The sequence below is a fragment of the Phyllobates terribilis genome, unplaced genomic scaffold, assembly GCF_046119375.1.
Source record: "Phyllobates terribilis strain yellow unplaced genomic scaffold, ASM4611937v1 Scaffold_9__5_contigs__length_417890890, whole genome shotgun sequence".
In the NCBI taxonomy this organism is placed as follows: domain Eukaryota; kingdom Metazoa; phylum Chordata; class Amphibia; order Anura; family Dendrobatidae; genus Phyllobates; species Phyllobates terribilis.
In genome coordinates, this window is record NW_027362769.1 from 138,307,168 (window position 1) to 138,327,780 (window position 20,613).

The 20,613-nt window shown below is 41.8% G+C and overlaps 1 protein-coding gene across 1 annotated transcript in view; it reads left to right on the forward strand.

The window, feature by feature from the left end:
* The window catches only part of FAP (fibroblast activation protein alpha), a 195,649-nt gene that overhangs the window by 76,902 nt on the left and 98,134 nt on the right, over nt 1–20,613 (forward strand). The window contains exons 4-11 of the mRNA XM_073647054.1: nt 3,422–3,516; nt 4,097–4,171; nt 11,392–11,444; nt 11,548–11,620; nt 15,637–15,757; nt 16,450–16,604; nt 18,397–18,497; nt 18,704–18,839. Coding sequence (XP_073503155.1) covers nt 3,422–3,516; nt 4,097–4,171; nt 11,392–11,444; nt 11,548–11,620; nt 15,637–15,757; nt 16,450–16,604; nt 18,397–18,497; nt 18,704–18,839 — 809 coding nt within the window. The remainder of the gene's footprint in view (nt 1–3,421; nt 3,517–4,096; nt 4,172–11,391; nt 11,445–11,547; nt 11,621–15,636; nt 15,758–16,449; nt 16,605–18,396; nt 18,498–18,703; nt 18,840–20,613) is intronic.

Sequence of the window (20,613 nt, forward strand, 5' to 3'; positions counted from 1 at the left end):
CTCAAACTTTTTAAACAGGGGGCCAGTTCACAGTCCCTCAGACCATTGGAGGGCCGGAATATAGTTTTTAAAAAAAACTATGAACAAATTCCTATGCACACATCTTATTTTGAAGTAAAAAAAACAATACAGGAACAAATACAATATTTAAAATGAAGAACAAGTAAAGTTAAATCAACCGGTATTTCAATAGGTAGGTAACTGTACCCAATAGGCAGCATAGATCCCCAATAGGCAGGTAAATGTACCCAATAGGCAGCATAGGTCCCCAATAGGCAGGTAAATATCCCCAATAGGCAGGTAAATGTCCCCAATAGGCAGGTAAATATCCCCAATAGGCAGTAAATATCCCCAATAGGCGGCAAAGGTCCCCAATAGGCAGCATAGGTCCTCAATGGGCAGGTAAATGTTCCCAATAGGCAGGCTGTTTCCCCCTTATAATGCCATATGCAGGCTGTTCCCCCCCTTATAATGCCCCATGCAGGCTGTTCCCCCCTTATAATGCCCCATGCTGTATGCCACCCCCCCATATAATGCCCCATGCAGCATGTCACCCCCCCATATAATGCCCCATGCAGCATGTCACCCCCATATAATGCCCCATGCAGCATGTCACCCCCCCATATAATGCCCCATGCAGCATGTCACCCCCCCATATAATGCCACATGCAGGATGTCACCCCCCCATATTATGCCCCATGCAGCATGTCACCCCCCCCATATAATGCCACATGCAAGATGTCACCCCCCATATTATGCCCCATGCAGGATGTCACCCCCCCATATAATGCCCCATGCAGCATGTCACCCCCCCCATATTATGCCCCATGCAGCATGTCACCCCCCCTCCATATTATGCCCCATGCAGGATGTCCCTTTCCCCCCATATAATGCCCCATGCAGGATGTCACCCCCCCATATTATACCCCATGCAGGATGTCACCCCCCCATGTTATACCCCTTGCAGGATGTCACCCTCCATATAATGACCTATGCCTCCATACATTAAAAAAAAATCCAATACTCACCTCAATTCTCACCTGCTGCCGCTGCTCTGGTCTGGACTCCAGCGTCGCAGCTGCGTTGTCCCGCTCTGCGCTGCCTGTGACAGCACTCGGGAGGGCGCGGTGTAAAGACATCACCGCGCCCTCCGACCTGAGACGTCACAGGAAGCGCAGAGCACGGAAGACAGCGGATCTGCAGAGGCACGGGGAGAGGTAAGTATCTGCCTGCCGGGGCCCTGAGCAAGTGGGGGGAAGGGCGGGCAATGGCACCGCTCTCCTCTCCTCCGCCCATAGCCCGGCGGGCCGAATGAAAGTCCTCCGCGGGCCGCATGTGGCCCGCGGGCCGTAGTTTGAGGACCCTTGATATACAGTGCCTACAAGTAGTATTCAACCCCCTGCAGATTTAGCTGGTTGACACATGCGGAATTAACTTGGCATTGTGACATTTGTACTGTAGATCAGCCTGGAAGTGGGAAATGCACTGCAACAAATATTGTTGTTGTTTTTTTTTTTTTTTTAAACTTTAAAAGTTAATTCAGAGTGTCATTTATTATTCAACCCCTCAAACCACAAGAATTCTGTTTGGTCCCCCTAAAGTATTAAGAAGTTGTTCAGGCACCAAGAATAATGAGCTTCACATGTGTGGATTAAAGATCTCTTTTGCCAGCCTTTTCTGACTATTTAAGACCCTCCCCAAACTTGTGAACAGCACTCAGACATGGTCAACATGGGAAAGACAAAGGAGCATTCCAAGGCCATCAGAGACAAGATTGTGGAGGGTCACAAGGCTGGCAAGGGGTACAAAACCCTTTCCAAGGAGTTGGGCCTACCTGTCTCCACTGTTGGGAGCATCATCCGTAAGTGGAAGGCTTATGGAACTACTGTTAGCCTTCCACGGCCTGGACAGCCTTTGAAGGTGTCCTCCCGTGCCGAGGCCAGGCTTGTCCGAAGAGTCAAGGCTAACCCAAGGACAACAAGGAAGGAGCTCCGGGAAGATCTCATGGCAGTGGGGACATTGGTTTCAGTCAATACCATAAGTAACGTACTCCACCGCAATGGTCTCCGTTCCAGACGAGCCCGTAAGGTACCTTTACTTTCAAAGCGTCATGTCAAGGCTCTTCTACAGTTTGCTCATGATCACTTGGAGGACTCTGAGACAGACTGGTTCAAGGTTCTATGGTCTGATGAGACCAAGATCGAGATCTTTGGTGCCAACCACACACGTGACGTTTGGAGACTGGATGGCACTGCATACGACCCCAAGAATACCATCCCTACAGTCAAGCATGGTGGTGGCAGCATCATGCTGTGGGGCTGTTTCTCAGCCAAGGGGCCTGGCCATCTGGTCCACATCCATGGGAAGATGGATAGCACGGCCTACCTGGAGATTTTGGCCAAGAAGCTCCGCTCCTCCATCAAGGATCTTAAGATGGGTCGTAATTTCATCTTCCAACAAGACAACGACCCAAAGCACACAGCCAAGAAAACCAAGGCCTGGTTCAAGAAGGAAAAAGTCAAGGTGTTGGAGTGGCCTAGTCAGTCTCCTGACCTTAACCCAATTGAAAACTTGTGGAAGGAGCTCAAGAATAAAGTCCACATGAGACACCCAAAGAACCTAGATAACTTGGAGAAGATCTGCATGGAGGAGTGGGCCAAGAAAACTCCACAGACCTGTGCCGGCCTGATCAGGTCTTATAAAAGACGATTATTAGCTGTAATTGCAAACAAGGGTTATTCCACAAAATATTAAACATAGGGGTTGTATAATAATTGACCCACACTTTTATGTTTAAAATTTAATAAAATTCAACTGAGCAACATAACTTTTTGGTTTGTAAGATTTATGCTTCTGTTCATAAAACCTACTCTCGTTTGCAGTTTGAAGGCTCTAACTTATTTGCATCTTATCAAACCAGCTAAATCTGCAGGGGGTTGAATACTACTTGTAGGCACTGTATGGTTTATGCCTGGATAAAATGAGCATTTTATTGTTTGATTGCTGGGCATGTTAACACAGGACATTGACTGAGTTTTAGTGTTTGTATGAATAATTCCTTTCGTGACAATCATCATCCTGTGTAAAGTTTATTTTTTGAAACATGATTACTTTCTTTTAAAAACACAACAATCCACAAGTTGTGCCTGATATTGCATCTTAGCTCTCGTGATTTATGTCCAGTCCAACAGAAATATGGAAGGTTTGGGCTTTATGTCCATAAAATGGACTCGTAATGGAACCATATTAGCAGGTAAGGAACAGCGATCTCATGCAAATTGGTCACTACTGAACATGCGTTTTATGTCAATCCATGTAACCGCTGTGTGTATGTACACCTGTATGGGCTATAGAACAGAATGTAAAAGATTTTTTGTTTATTTGTGTTTTTATTATAAAATTCACCTTGTGTTTTATACAGAAAATGAATATATTCACAGAAATGAAGATGGAAATGTCCTAGTTTTTAATATGGATACTGGTAGGACATCCACGATTTTGAAGAATACAACATTTGTAAGTACGAAGCCAATATATGGATTAATTAATTACTGCTTATCTATCTATCTATCTATCTTTCTATCTATCTATCTATCTATCTATCTATCTATCTATCTATCTATATATCTCATATCTATCTATCTATTATCTATATGTCCATCTATCTCATATCTATCTATCTATCTATCTATCTATCATCTATCAATCTATCTCATATTTATAGATAGATGGAGCCTACTGAAACTGCTTAGGAAGCCTTTGCAGGTGTTTTTTGTTAATTATTCTAATCTACTGAGATAATGACTTTTGTGTTTTCATTGGCTGTAAGCCATAATCATCAACATTAACAGAAATAAACACTTGAAATAGATCACTCTGTCTGTAATGACTCTATATAATATATGAGTTTCACTTTTTGCATTGAAGAACTGAAATAAATTAACTTTTTGATGATATTCTAATTTAATGAGAAGCACCTGTAGATTGATCTCTAGATGATATATATATGATAATTAGACAGACAGATAATAAATAGTATCTATCTATGACAAAAAAAAAACAAAATTAATCATTTCTAATTTCCATCTTTTTACAGGACGATGTGAATGCTACAAATTATTTCATATCTCCAGATAGAAAATTTGCTGCCCTCGAAAGTGATTACAAAAAAGTAATTTTATTTTTGCAATTCAATGTCTCACAGGATTACACATATAGAGAATATTGTGCAGTATCTATGTATAGAAATGTCCAAGTACTTTTTTCTTAAAAAGTCTGGTAATATTGTTAATATTGTAGTAAATGTGACGCGCCCCCTGGGCCATATTCTTTAGGGGGAATATCCGGAGCCGGATCAGATGGGAGTTGTAGTCTTCCGAGTGGCGGTGACCCGGTCCGTGCCCAGGGTGTCAAACTCAGTTGTATGTGGCAGTCCTACAGATGTTATTAAGTTCTTTATTGTCGACTACGCCACCCGTTGTATTGCGGTCACTATGGCCGCCGCTGCAGCAGGGTCCGCTGAGGCTGATGGTGTAGGTGCAGCTGGTGATGGTATAACCCCCAACGGGTGGGGTATAGCCTCAGGGGGTCAGGTGCAGAGGATGGGGGTTGTGGTGGTGCAGCATAGGTGTTAAAGGAAGACAGAGTCGGGTTATGCAGTTAAGGGTATTTACTCACTGCTGATGTTCCGGTCACTCCAGCTTCAAGTGACCTCCCGAGCCGTGCTGCATCCACCAGGTCCTGGATCCAGCCAACCCCCAAGCGAGTCCGGAGCGTGACCCTGAGCTCTCCTTCTGTCCTTTCTCTGGCCGTCCCCACTATTGATCCACCCAGGTCCAGCTCCCTCGGGCCTTCTGTTGGGAGACCCTTGGCCTTGGGTTCCCTGACCCTCCACGTGGTATGCCTTCGTGGTGGATATGGTGGGTGGCCGTGGCAGACGCTGCCCACGGCCTCCGGTCTCTGGCTGGGGTGTGTTTTTGCCCCCACCAGCTTGGGTTCCGGTACCCTGATGCCGACTCTTCACCCGTGGATTGGATTTGGGGTCTTAGAGTCCTCTCTTCTGCTTCCCCCTCTGGGTCTCTCTTTCTTCTCCTCTCTCACTCTGGCTCAGGCTTCTCTGCTCTGCTCTTCTGCTCTCCAACAGACTCTTTGCAAAAGGCTGACTCACTCCTCCTCTACAGCAGACTGACCCTGTTCTTTGATGGTGCCCACCTTATATACACCCTCTATGTGTGAGCTCAGGTGACCAGCACCCAATGAGCTCCTATCTTTACCCAGGCTGCTCCCCCTATCTGCCCCTACACTACTTGGGATGTACCACCCCCCCTCCCACTCCAGCCAGGAACAGACTCGGTCGTACCTGCACATTTCTAAGTGGGAGTACCGTTGGTCTGTTCCTCGGAAATGGGATGTATGTAGTGCATGCAGCCTACCGAGCTCAGTTCCACACTCCATCCTTACCCGGGAGTGGAATATCACACCTCTGGGTTGAGGTGCAATACCCCTGTAGCAGCCGAATCCTCAGGGTGCTACATTTGCATATATAAATACTTTTTTTCCCCCATTGTGGGCAAACATTCGATTCTGATTTCAGGGTTTGACTGAAGTCTGTGCCTCTAGTTACACACTAGTTGCACATTCTATGATTTTATGGTCTTTTTGTGGGTCGAGTTAGAAGAGGACTTGCTGTAGTTTAGGTGTTTTATTGAGTGAAAGGAGTGTTCACATGCCCCCGCTAATATTATGATCTGTTTTGTCAAAAGAGGAGTTGAGGAAAACTGTAGAACAACTGAAAAAATACAATTTTGGTAAGCATTTTTCAATAGGCCAAGGATAATCCTAAAATGAAAAAAAAAATGCAATCTCATCTACGACACCCCGCCATTCCTCTGCACGGCTACCTGTGTACCCCGCCGGCCTCCTTGCTTCCTGTTTTGGTATGTTTATAACTCGCCCCCTGGGCCGCGTGGGGAACCCGGAACCGGGCCCTTTTTGTGGATGCTGGGGGTTGTAGTCACCGTGGCGGCGACCCGGTCCCGTGGCTCAGGGTGGTCAAACCAGTGGCAGTCTATTTATGTGGTTTAATGTCCGACTACGCCACCCGTGGATCGCGGTCAAGGTGTACCGCCGCTGCAAGGCAGACCGCTGAGACTGGTGTTGTGTGCACAGCAGAGAATGGGATAACTCCCCACGGGAGGAGTACAGCCTCAGGGCAGTAAGTGTAAACGATGGGAGTGATGGTGCACGGGAGTCCCAGCACTAGTAGTGCTGACGCGGTGAGAAAGCACAGAGACAAGGTGTTGCAGTTCAGGTTCTTTACTCACAGTTCTCATCCAGGTCACTTGTGCACAGGTAGGACCGCCCGAGCCGTGCTGCGTCCACCAGGCAGGGGGCTCGGCCAACCCCCAGGTATTTCCGGAGTGTGGCACAGGACTCCCTTCTATCCTTTCGTCAGCCGTGCCCCACCAGTGACACTACCTCTGTCTAGCTGCCTCGGGTCTTCTCCTGGGAGGACTAGGTGTCCACTTCCCTGACCCTATGTGGTGTGCCTTCCTAGTAGGTGTAGTGAGGGGTCGCACCAGTAAATGATCACGACCACCAGTTCTTGGTTAAGGATTAGTCACCTCCACCAACTTGGGATCCGGTACCCTGTTCTGCCAACCCGTCACCCGTAATCTCCTGGGTCCTTAGGGTTCCTTCCGCCTTCGTGTCTCTGGGCCTTTCTACACTTTGGGTACTTCTCTTTCTTTGCTGTTCCTTTCTGTTTCTGTTCCTTTCTTTTCCTTTCTGTTTCTGTTCCTCTCTTCTGGCTCCGTCCTTCACCCTAGGCCTGCCTCGTGGAGCTGGGCCCAGACTGAGCCACAGCTCCCTGTCAGCCCTCTCTGGCTGAGCTCCTTCTCTCACTCCACTGACTGAACTGAACCCAGAACTAAGATGGTGCCCACTTCTTATACCTCCCTCTCTGTGTATGAGTCCAGGTGACTTGCAACCAAAGGGCTCCTACCTATGCCCAGAAACCGTCCCCTCCTGCTCCTACATCACTGGGTTTTCCTCCCCCCTCCCCACTCCAGCCAGGGACATGTTCTATCGTGCCTGCATTACTGTACTAATGGGAGCACCGTTGAACTGTCCCCTGGAAATGGGGTGCGTGTGATGCATGCAGCTAACTGAGTCCCGGTCCACACACCATCCTTACCCGGGAGTGGGATATCACACCTCTGGTTGAGGTGCAATACCCCTGTAGCGACCGAACCCACGGGGCGCTACATTTACATTGGTCATGTTACATTCCGTTCAAAAACTGAAGTCTCTTAGCTCTCTCTTCTGGATCAGATGAAGCTCACCACTGCAGGCAAACAGTGACTGGCTGCAGTGGTCATCTGATGTTTTGATGTTCCCAGTGGAGATCACAGAACAAGGCACATGAGCATGAATTATGGGGGTAGTATGTGAGTACATTTTTTTTTTTTTTTTTATTTTAAAGCCACTATGGACTCATTTGTAAAATAAAGTATAGTAGTGGACAAAGCCTTTATAGTTAAAAATGTTACTGATGGATGGAAACATCAAATATAGAATGTCCATTAACTAAAAGCTAAGACTTTGCAATGAAATATTACAGTAACTGAGGAATCAACATTGCATTAGTGAAATAATACACCAGAGGGAGATGTCTTTCCAGAAACGGAGACATCACCTAAAGATATTATTTTTTGCATTTATTTCAAAGTAATCTGAAATAAATGACTGTTCTTAATAATTATTTCAAATGTTCTGTAGATAATTGTGGAAATAAAATATGAACAAATGCTACTTATACATTGTAATAGTAAATTGGTTAACAATGTTTTACTCTAAATTGTTTGCAAATTGCATTGTAACTCTTTCCAGATCCCAGATTGATGAGCAGCAATAATTGCTTCTCTAAGATCATAGAATATTAGAGTTGGAAGGGACCTCCAGGGTCATCGTGTCCAACCCCCTTCTCATCGCAGGATTCACTAAACCATCTCAGACAGATGTCTGTCCAGCCTCTGTTTGAATACTTCCATTGAAGGAGAACTCACCACTTCTCAGGGCAGCCTGTTCCACTCATTGATCACCCAAGTTTTTTCTAATATCTAATCTGTATCTTCTCCCTTTCAGTTTCATTCCATTGCTTCTTCTGTTTCCATGTGAAAATGAGAATAAGGATGATACCTTTACGCTGAGACATCCCTTCAGATATTTGTAGGCAGCTATTAAGTCTCCTCTTATTCTTTTTTTTTGCAAGCTAAACATTCCCAGCTCCTTTAACCGTTCCTCGTAGGACATAGTTTGCAGTCCGCTCACCATCCTGGTATCTCTTCTTTGAACTTGCTCCCGTTTTTCAATGTCTTTTCAAAATGTGGTGCCCAGAACTGGACACAGTATTCCATAGGAGATCTGACCAAGGAGGAGTAAAGGTGGATAATTACTTCACGTGATCTAGACTCTATGCTTCTCTAAATACATCCCAGAACTGTGTTTGCCTTTTTTGCTGCTGCATCACACTGTTGACTCATGTGCAGTCTGTGATCTATTAGTATACCCAAGTCTTTTTCCCACATAGAATCATGATGTCTTTCCTCCATTGCATTGTTATAATGCATGGCTGAATGTACCTGATCAGGAAACTGTCAAAACTTCTGCTTTTATTGAGGTGATCATACTTGTTGATGAACAATTATTTAAGATCATTTGATTAGCTGCTCCTGACTGCTACTTACCGTCTTAATTTCTATGGAAACAGTAAGGATGTACTTCATTTTTCCCACATTAATTCTGCATTTTTGGCTTAGTTTTAGTTAAATAAATAATGATGTAGTATGTCATGTGTTGTTTCTTCATCTAAGGGTGTATTTTCCTAAGTTTAAGACATTCTAGGACCAGATTTTTTTAAATGATGTCCTAATATGTAAAGCCGTAGACTTTAGAGGAGTACTTAGTTTTTCTCATGATTATATGTTGCTCTGAGAATTAAAACAAAATAATTCCACATAAAAGTACAAAAACTTAGCATGAGCTCATCACAGTGTGTGTCAAATACAGTAGGTCTGTAATGCATTTTATGAGAGGAGTAACCTCTGGTCCACAATGGAGTCTCTTGAAGCTCAGTTTAGGTGGAGTCGCTTTAAGATGTTTAGCCAAAGATGTTGTCTGCTAATGTCATTTAAATGTGTAGTTAATAGAAAACCACTTGTATAGATGCCAGGACTGAGAGTAATATGAAAAACAATTCATGTGAAATACGCAATGTAATGCTAAGCCAACCAGGTGGAAAATTAACCTAAACTGTCCATACTTCTTCCAATTTCACCATTTTTTGATGACTACATGTTTTATTTTTAAATTGAGAAATTATGGAAGTTGAGGCCAAAACGCTTATCTTCAGTAGCAATGTCAAAATCCAACAAGTTCTTTCTTTTTTTTTCCCCTAACATCTGACATTACTGAAGAGTCAGGAGACTTACGTGTCCATTAGATAATCATCCAATCCTGCCAAAATCTTCTGGGTTTACAACTTTCATCCAGTGTGTGTGGCCAACTCTAGAATGTTGTGCTAAAGATTCCAAAAACCAAAAACTCACAGAAGAAAAGAGAGTTATTGTTTCTTTAAAGAGCCACAGGCCATATTTCCCAAATTTTAGAAGTAGTCCAAACTCACTGACTCCATTAATGTGATCCACTATCATGTTTCACTTACTTAATCTCTGACTGCTCAAATTAACTGAAATCAGATCATTGCAGGCTTCTATAGTGGTTAAAGTTTAGTCTAGCCTATCTCCCGGAAACCTGGTTGTAACCACTGTAATATGGACACTCAAATTTTGCTACATCATGACTGTTCGAATGCAGTTTTACATGTCTGAAGATCATCTATGGTTGGATTTCTTCCTTAAATGTAAAGCCGTTTTATACAAATATGCTGAGATAGTTACAACTTAATGTACCTTGCTAAAAGTGTATTTCCAATCATAATTGTAAATTTTGCCTAAATTCTGGTTGATTTTGCATACCACATAGTGCAGGCACTCAGAGTGGAGTCATAATTTAGAACCCTGGCTTTGTGCAATCCTGATGGGCAATACAAGGATTGCTTGATTCCTCCAGAGCAGGAACCACAGCTCATAGAGAGAAAGAAGGTGGTCCAAAAAGGGTACCCTGTCTTTGGTGTCTAAATGACCTAATATATGCCTTCTTCATGAGACAACCCTTTCAAGATCTACTTCCAGGTGTATGATTTTTGTGGGATGGATGGGAGATCATCCCTACCATGATAAAAGTTAATTTTAGCTGCAGGTTTAAAGCAGTTGTCCACTATTTTGATATTGATGACCTACCTTTAGGATGGATCGGTGGGTGGTCAATTGAATAGGAGATGAGCCATTTAGCAGTGCTGTGCGGTTCTGCTCCATACACTGTTTACATCCAGTCACTGATAACAGCTGATCAGTGGGACTGCTGAATGTCAGATCCACCAATATCTTATATTGATAACTAGCTATTAGATACGTCAAGTTACGGGTGTGTCGGGTGACAGTCATTCTGGATTCGGCTGTAGAAGGTCACTGCGCTTGACTCTGCCGACACCTTCTTCATCCTTTCACCATCTTTCCCTCTTTAGGACCCATCGGTAATCTCTCCTTTCTGCTGCTAATTAACACACCCTTGCTGGGCTTATAAATAACACCCAGTCTCTCCAGAGAATCGCCGGTGATAGAAGCATTTTCCTCTGTTCAGGCCTGTAGTTCTAGCAGTTGGCTAGTTTCTTCTTGGATTTCCTTTGTGATCATTGTCGTGATCGCTCTGGTGTCTTCTCAAAGCTAAGTGTATCCTCTTGTCTGTTTACCTTGTTTGTCTTTTGTTGCAGTGGGGCTGACTAGTGCTCACCCCTTCCCCTCCCTACCTAGGGCCTAGCTCTAGGGTCAGTCAGGGATTAGGTATCCTGCTCGGCGATAGGTGAGGAACCTATTTAGGGGTGATAGTAGAGCCAGGGTGTTCTAAGATCTACCTAGGGGTCTCCACTCCCTCTTTCCCTAGTTGCTGGGCTTCCCTCCCTTTTTCCCTCATATGCTGGGTCCTTTCCATACCTAGCATGACAGATCATCAATATCAAAATAGTGGACAACTCCTTCAAACCACATTTGCAGCAAACGAAATTTTACAAATTTGTAAAATTCTTATTTCAGTTGGAATTGTCTCTTTTATGAGGCTTTGATCTCACAGTAAGTTCGAAAATCGAAACTAATTAATATGTATAGTAAAATACACTAAAATATATGATTTTCCTCTTTGTATTCTGGAAAAAAAATGTTATTGACATAATAATAATAATAATAATAATCACGTTTCCTTTTAATATCTTTTCAGGAATGGAGATACTCTTATACGGCAACATACAACATTTATGATATAGAAAATGGGTCGGTATTGCTGTTTTTTTTGTTTTTTTTCACTCTATGGAAATATTTCATAATACATTTTATATGTCTGTCAGTGATACCATTTTTTTAATCTATTTTATAGAGTATTTATAAAAACCAGTGAACTACCTCATAACATTCAACACATATCTTGGTCACCAGCTGGCCACAAATTGGTAAGTAGAATTTTAAAGTGGGCTAAAATGAAAATTTGACTATATAGTCATGGCCAAAAGTTTTGATACTGGCATAAATTTAGATTTTCATAACATTTAAGGCTTCAGTGTTTTTAGATCTATTAGGAACATGTTTCTATGGTTAGAAACATTTCGTAAGTTTTTACACTTTTGTTGACAAATACATCAAGTTTATGTAAAGACTCAATATTTACAGTGTTGAAGCTGAGTTTTCAACACTTCTGGATTTTTTTCCTGACATTCTTGATATCAGTTTCTGGTCCAACGACCCATTGTTGCCTGATCAGTACTTGGAGATTAATATTTTGTGTATGTTTTTGTTTGTCCACGTGTTTTTTGAGGATTTACCACAACCCCACAAGTTTTAAATGGGATTGTGGGACTGAGATCTGGGTAGTTACCCCGCCATGGATCCAATATTTCAATGTTTGCTCTCCCAGCCACTTTGCTATCACTTTTGTCTTGTGACATGGTCTTCATCATGCTGGAAAAAGCATTGTTCGTCATCAAATTGATCCCGGATCGTTGGGAGAAGCTACTGTTGGAGGAGGTTTAGATCCCATTCTTTATTCATGGCAGTGATCTTAGGAAAAATTATGAGTGAACCCTCTCAATGGATGAAAAGCCCCAACACATAAATTATCTCAGGAGGCTTCACAGTTGACTGACAACAGGAACCATGGTCGCACTCACCTTTTCTTCAATTATTTTTCCAGATGTCCCAAACAGTCTGAAGGGGGCTTCATCAGATGGAATAACTTTAACGGAAGGGGATTGGACTCCAGAGGATGAAATATCATTATTTTCTCTGATGAAGCCCCCTATCCGTTCCCCCATTTATTTCACATTGCATATGTGTGGCGCCCTGCTGCGCATTGGTGCCACAGAACCCAGAAGGGTGCATGGATGGACTTCTCCACTAGAGGCCCTCACACATTCACACACCTCCACCCTACCACCTCAGACCAGCAGAGGGAGCCCGTTAGGGACTTATATAGGGAGGGTGGAGCCAGGCAGCTCAGGGAGTTTAGTGTTTGGAGTCAGACTGAGAGGGAGTCTGAGAGCGTGCTGACGCTCAGAGAGCAGCGAAGAGGCAGCAAGCTGGCTGCTGAGCTTAGGTGAGCCAAGGCCTACAGCACGTGTGAAGGCCTAGTGAGGGCCCTGAGTGTGGCCGAAGGCGAGAGGAGAAGGAAGAAGTAGCGAGGGGGCAGAGGAGCATACCAGGCTCACCCCGATATATATACCGGACACCGGGTCCATACCTACAGGGACCCTTAATACCAAGTAGGAACCACCAGAACCCCTGGAGGACTACAGGTCCCAGGTTCACCAAATGCTGATTGCAGTACCAGGGCTAGGAGTCACGGAGACCCCAGCGTCCAGGGAAAGTGATCTCCAAAGAGAAGGCCCTACCACCAGGTCAGCAGGTGCAAGGAGAGACAGTAACCAAGCTAGGCCTAGTTTCAGGCAGGCCAGAAGCTTAGAGAATAAAGCCACGGATCAGGAGGCCCTATACCCGCTCACTGGGGAGAGTCCAGAAGTGCGCCCTTCGTCCGGAGTACCCTGGACCGTGCCTGCATCACCATCAGTAAAGGTACTGAAGCTTACCCCCGTGTGAGTGTCCGTCTTTCCTCCAGGACCGTCCTGCCATCTCTCCCCTGCACCACCATCCATTACACCGCTGCCCTGGAGCTAGCTCTACCTGTGGAGAGCCACACTATCCCTGCTGCCGTATCACCAGCTCCAGAGAACTGCTCTGCAGCGGCGGCACCCTTTAGCCGCATTCCACAGGTGGTGTCACGAACTTTCCAAATTCCCTATAAATCTATCCCCTCTTTTTACTGACCGCCCTGGGTCACGGACCAGGCCAGCTACCGTGATATCCCCCAAGCAACCAGAGGCCCGGCTGCCGAGTACCCCACGGCCCAGGGGGCGTGTCATATGATTTGGAGATTAGCGTTAAGTTTATGTAGTTGTCACTTTGTGCCAAAAATGAAGTTACATAAGCAGTCTGCAATGTATAGGGACAGTGATTGTTATACACTTCAGCTAGAATTGGCAGGAGAACATTTTCAGATTTTCATACGAGTGCTGACTTGATATATTGCACTCACCAGACTGTATATGTACGGCTAAAATCAAACTTATTTTCAGAGATTATCCAATATTTTACAAAAGTATCCCAACTGTTTAATATTCCTTTTCAAAATGAATGTCACAAATATTTTTGTATATTTCTTTCATTTCCATGTGTCACTAATTGACCATCTATAGAAGTCAAAGATGTAAATGGAATACAATTTAAATTTAAAATTTTTATTTCTTATATCTTTGACCCTGTGTATAAAAATGTCACCACCATATGTTTGGAACAAATGTTTTTTTTTTATTTGATCCATTTAGGCTTGGATGGTATCATAAGCATCCCTACCACTCCTTACTATAGGTCCTTAAAGAGGACCTGTCACCAGGTCAAAATGGCCATTTTTAAAATGTTATTTCAGTCCTGATGCTCCCCCAAATAATCTATGTTTTTTTAAATCCACCATACTTTTCCACACATACGGGCCTTTTTAATGAGTGCTAATTGTTATGGTCTTTATCAAGGCGTCAATGTTGACAGGGTAATTATGCAGCAGCCTTATTCCCCCAGGTAATCTTGTAAGCATCGCTACCTTGGTAAAAATCATAGGCATTAGCACCAAATAAAAGGGCTCATATTTCTGGAACTGTATCATGTTTAAAAAAAACTATAAAAATACAGAATATTCTGGTTAGCAGAAGGAACAAAATAAGAGCAAACACTGGCCACTTTTGACTCGGTGACAGGTTCTCTTTAACCACTCCATATGGCACTATGTATGGTATTTGATGGTGCATGACTTGGAGTTACTGTATATCATTTATACCTATAAAAACATATGTATAAAATTGCAGGAATATGGAGGGACAGTAGGGCCCTATAAACATCTTTGGGTGCCGTATTATGGATGGTTCCATTAAACTTGGAGCTTGTAGAGATTTAAATAAAATCAAAGTTTGGCCATTATTCATGGGAGGAAGGCTAAAATGGATCATTTTTAACTTTAACGAAAAAGAGTAAACGAATCATATAAAAGTAGAGGTTATAAAAGTGAAACATAACATATAGCTCACCAAGATGATATAGGCATAAAAAAAACACAGCATTATAGACTAAAAGAAAAAGATAACAAGGTGATCAGAGAAGAAATGTAGCTAGTTCACCTAGCAGACATAATAGCGTAGGACTCTATAAATAAGACATAGTGATAGTAAAGAGGAGAACTTCTTGGATCCGATGAGCATAGGTGGTAGGTAAAAATGTCATGAAATCGAAGGGCGACGGACAGGCTTGGACTGGCCCACCAAAGAGCAGGAGAATCTTCCGGTGGGCCCCTCTGTAGGTGTGGGGCACCACCCTCTTATATGAGCAGTACTTGGCACAATATACCTGAATCACTATGTACAGACAAAGTAGGCATCTTATTCATTTACCAATCTACCCAGTTCATTGTTATATACATTTGTGATTGAGGATAATGTCACATTTGTATGTAGCTGAACAGTGGGGCCCTGGAGTTGGTTACTGGTGGGCCCTTGGCACCCCACTCCGGCACAGTTGATGGACATAACATAGCCTTTAACATAAGCGTTAACATAAACTTTTTCAAAGAACACAAATAGGACTTCCTTGGAGGAGAGGGGAGTTTGCGGCATGTCTAAGTAATGGGGGAATACAGAACAAAACTCATACCTGTTAACCACAGATAACAGATGACTATAAGCAAAATAATCCATTTCATTTTTTTTTGTTGGCATCAATAACTGATGATGCAACAGTCATAAACTTGTGTAAAGCATAATCAAAAAAATTACAATACAGTTTCAATTTTTTTATTTATTCTGCTATAGAATATTAATTTTCATTTAATGTCATTTAAAAAAACAAATTTCTTTTCTTTTCTTCTTTTTAGGTGTATGTTGTGGATAATAATATTTATTTAAGACATGAACCTGGACAATCATCCATTCAAATAACCAGTGATGGGAAAGAAGATGAAATATTTAATGGAATTCCAGACTGGGTCTATGAAGGTAAGTCATTATGATATCTTGTTTGTTCTTGATAGGAGCCTGATTTATATAGGATTTACATCTTTGACAGCGCTCTCTCCCGACTCTTGTAACTTGGCCGAGCAATTCTCAGTTCTCTATGAGAGAACCTGACTCCTCTCGCTGTGACTTATCTCCTGGAGAACTAAAGGATTGGTGGTTGAAAATCAGCCCAATCCTTCTTTACCCAGACATCATGTGTCTGGGGAGAGTCGGGAGGCCCCCATACATATTAGACTGTCGGCTGATCCCACAGATATCACCAAGTTCGGATAAATTTAGACTAATGTGTATAGGTGCCTTTAGTGATGGGAACAAGTGTCTCATAGGGGCCTCGTTTCAATACTGTTCAAATAGTTATTTAATTAGGGGTTTGATTATTACAGTCATTTGAGGCCACTCATGAGAAGTGTCCAGAGATCAACTATCCATCCAATTGTTTTTCCTCCTTGCTGGAAACTATCAGTTCCATACAAATGCTTGGTGGAGAACTGGTGGTCACACGTACAGTATATACTACTGCTCCGTTCACAAAGGGGGTTCCCCATTCTCAAAATCAGTGAGGGTCCTAGTGGTTGTACCCCAGCAATCATACCCTTATCATTTTTTGATAGGTGTTAAATGATGTGGGAATACCCCTTTATATTTTTTTAAAAATATTTTCTTTATTTTAGAAGAAATGCTGGGGTCCAAGTACGCTATCTGGTGGTCTCCAAATAGCAAGTTTATTGCCTTTGTCCAGTTTAACGATAAAGATGTTCCTCTAATAGAATATTCTCTCTATGGTGAAGACCAGTATCCAAAAACTGTCAAAATACCATATCCAAAGGTAAATGATCGATACATATATACAGCATTATTATGGCCATGTACTATATACAGGTGCATCTCACTAAATTAGAATATCATCAAAAAGTTAATTTATTTCAGTTCTTCAATGCAAAAAGTGAAACTCCTATATTATATAGAGTCATTACAAACAGAGTGATCTATTTCAAGTGTTTATTTCTGTTAATGTTGATGATTATGGCTTACAGTCAATGAAAACACAAAAGTCATTATCTCAGTAAATTAAAATAATTAACAAAAAACAGCGATTAAAAAGGTCCCTTAGTCTGTTTCAGTAGGCTCCACAATCATGGGGAAAACTGCTGACTTGACAGATGTCCAGAAGGCAGTCACTGACACACTCCACAAGGCCCCAGAGTCTGGAGGAAGAGTGGAGAGGCCACAATCCAAGCTGCTGGAGGTCTAGTGTGAAGTTTCCACAATCAGTGATGGTTTGGGGGGCCATGTCATCTGCTGGTGTAGGTCCACTGTGTTTTATCAAGACCAAAGTCAGCGCAGCCATCTACCAGGAAATTGTAGAGCACTTCATGCTTCCCTCTGCCGACAAGCTTTTTGGAGATGGAAATGTCATTCTCCAGCAGGACTTGGCCCCTGTCCACACTGCCAAAAGTACCAATACCTGGTTTACACACAACAATATCACTGTGCTTGATTGGCAGCAAACTCGCCTGACCTTAACCCCATAGAGAATCTATTATAGAGAATCTATGGGGTATTGTCAAGAGGAAGATGAGAGACACCAGACCCAAGAATGCAGACGAGCTGAAGGCTGCTATCAAAGCAACCTGGGCTTCCATAACACCTCAGCAGGGCCACAGGCTGATCGCCTCCATGCCACATTGCCGCATTGATGCAGTAATTGATGCAAAAGGAGCCCCGACCAAGTATTGAGGGCATTTACTGAACATACATTTCAGTAGGACAACATTTCAGATTTTAAAAACATTTATCAAGCTGTTGTTATAAAGTATTCTAATTTACTGAGATAATGACTTTTGTGTTTTCATTGGCTGTAAGCCATAATCATCAACATTAACAGAAATAATCACATCAAATAGATCACTCTGTCTGTAATGACTCTATATAATATAGGAGTTTCACTTTTTGTATTGAAGAACTGAAATAAATTAACTTTTTGTTGATATTCTAATTTAGTGAGATGCACCTGTACAATATCATACAGTGAATTTTAGCTTCTATTTGAAATTTTCAGTTCCTGAGTTTAGACTTTTTTTCATAGTACAGTGAAAAAAAAGTATATTTTGTGCAGGTAAAAAGTGGATTGTGTTAGTAATAAAACTATTGATAAAAATCTCGTCTGATTATCTTGAGGCAATTTTTCTCTCTAAATATTCAGAAACCTCAAAGGTTTTCCAACTAAATCTGCCTAGAATAAAGCCGGCCATGCACAATCAATATCTGTCGTCTGATATATGTCTTCGTCCTCAGATACACATGCACTTTCAGCTGAACTTGGCATCCATAAGTTCTCAACGGTGAGACACCAATAGTAGCTTCTCAGTTCCTGAACAAAGAAATTACTTTTTTCAGATTTTTTTCTAAAGTATATGAGCACACTAATAAAGTAAATGTAAGACCTGGGGGGGTTGTAGCCACAGTTTTTCAGTTTTTTATTGAAACAGGTGGGAAAAGGTTGCACATATTAAAAACTCAGCTAATGGGATCTATTATACAGAATATGTGCTCAACAATAGGTAAAGGAGAAACATGCATAAAGATACTATAAATATCTATATTTCTATCAATAAAAGGCAGGAGCGAAAAATCCAGAGGTCAAAGTTTTTATTGTAAAAGTTGATGATCCATCATATACCAAAATGCAAGTGCCTGTACCTTCACTCATTGCTTCAAGGTAATTAGAAAAATCTATCTATCTATCTATCTATCTATCTATCTATCTATCTATCTATCTATCTATCTATCTATCTATCTATCTATCTATCTATCTATCTATCTATCCATCCATCCATCCATCTATCTATCCATCCATCTATCTATCTATAATCTATCTATTACAGGCTGTTGATATATATTAATATATGTATGCTTCATCCACAGTGAATACTGCTTCAGCTGGGTGACGTGGATACTGGATGAGAGAGTCAGTGTACAGTGGGTGACAAGAATACAGAACATATCAATTATATCAATATGTGACTATGAGCAAAGCTCAAATAAATGGATTTGTCCAAAGGTACCTGGTGATATTATCTATCTATCTATCTATCTATCTATCTATCTATCTATCTATCTCTCTATCTATCTATCCTTCTAATAAAAATTGGCAATGGGCTTTGAATAAATACAAATTCTGCACCCTTTAAAAATGGGAGTGCTGCGATTTTTTATTATATATATATATGTATATATATATACATATATATACAGTACAGACCAAAAGTTTGGACACACCTTCTCATTTAAAGATTTTTCTGTATTTTCATGACTTTGAAAATTGTACATTCACACTGAAGGCATCAAAACTATGAATTAACACATTAAAAAATCAGATCACAGACATGGCACAAAACTAAAGTCATTTCAAATGGCAACTTTAGGGCTTTAAGAAACACTAAAAGAAATCAAGATAAAAAATGTGGTACTCAGTAAGGGTAATTTTATTCAGACCAAGCAGAGGGAAAAAATTATGGAATCACTAAATTCTGAGGAAAAAATTATGGAATCATGAAAAACAAACACACAAAAGAACACTCCTAAACATCACTAGCATTTTGTTGCACCACCTCTGGCTTTAATAACAGCTTGCAGTCTCTGAGGCATGGACTTAATGAGTGACAAACAGTACTCTTCATCAATCTGGCTCCAACTTTCTCTGATTGCTGTTGCCAGATCAGCTTTGCAGGTTGGAGCCTTGTCATGGACCATTTTCTTCAACTTCCCCCAAAGATTTTCAATTGGATTGAGATCCGGACTATTTTCAGGCCATGACATTGACCTTATGTGTCTTCTTTCAAGGAATGTTTTCACAGTTTTTGCTCTATGGCAGGATGCAGTATCATCTTGAAAAATGATGTCATCATCCACAAACATCCTTTCAATTGATGGGATAAGAAAACTGTCCAAAATATCAATGTAAACTTGGGCACTTATTGAAGATGTAATGACAGCCATCTCCCCAGTGCCTTTACTTGACATGCAGCCCCATATCATCAATGACTGTGGAAATTTGCATGTTCTCTTCATGCAGTCATCTTTATACATCTCATTGGAACGGTACCAAACAAAAGTTCCAGCATCATCACCTTGCCCAATGCAGATTCGCGATTCATCACTGAATATGACTTTCATCCAGTCATCCACAGTCCACGATTGCTTTTCCTTAGCCCATTGTAACCTTGTTTTTCTCTGTTTAGGTGTTAATGATGGCTTTTGTTTAGCTTTTCTGTATGTAAATCCCATTTCCTTTAGGCGGTTTCTTACAGTTCGGTCACAGACATTGACTCCAGTTTCCTCCCATTCATTCCTCATTTGTTTTGTTGTGCATTTCCTGTTTTGGAGACATATTGCTTTAAGTTTCCGGTCTTGACGCTTTGATGTCTTCCTTGGTCTACCAGTATGTTTGCCTTTAACAACCTTCCCATGTTGTTTGTATTTGGTCTAGATTTTAGACACAGCTGACTGTGAACAACCAACATCTTTTGCAACACTGCATGATGATTTACCTTCTTTTAAGAGTTTGATAATTCTCTCCTTTGTTTCAATTGACATCTCTCCTGTTGGAGCCATGATTCATGTCAGTCCACTTGGTGCAACAGCTCTCCAAGGTGTGATCACTACTTTTTAGATGCAGACTAACGAGCAGATCTAATTTGATGCAGGTGTTAGTTTTGGAAATTAAAATTTACAGGGTGATTCCATAATTTTTTCCTCAGAATTGAGTGATTCCATAATTTTTTCCCCTCTGCTTGGTCTGAAAAATATTACCCTTACTGAGTACCATATTTTTA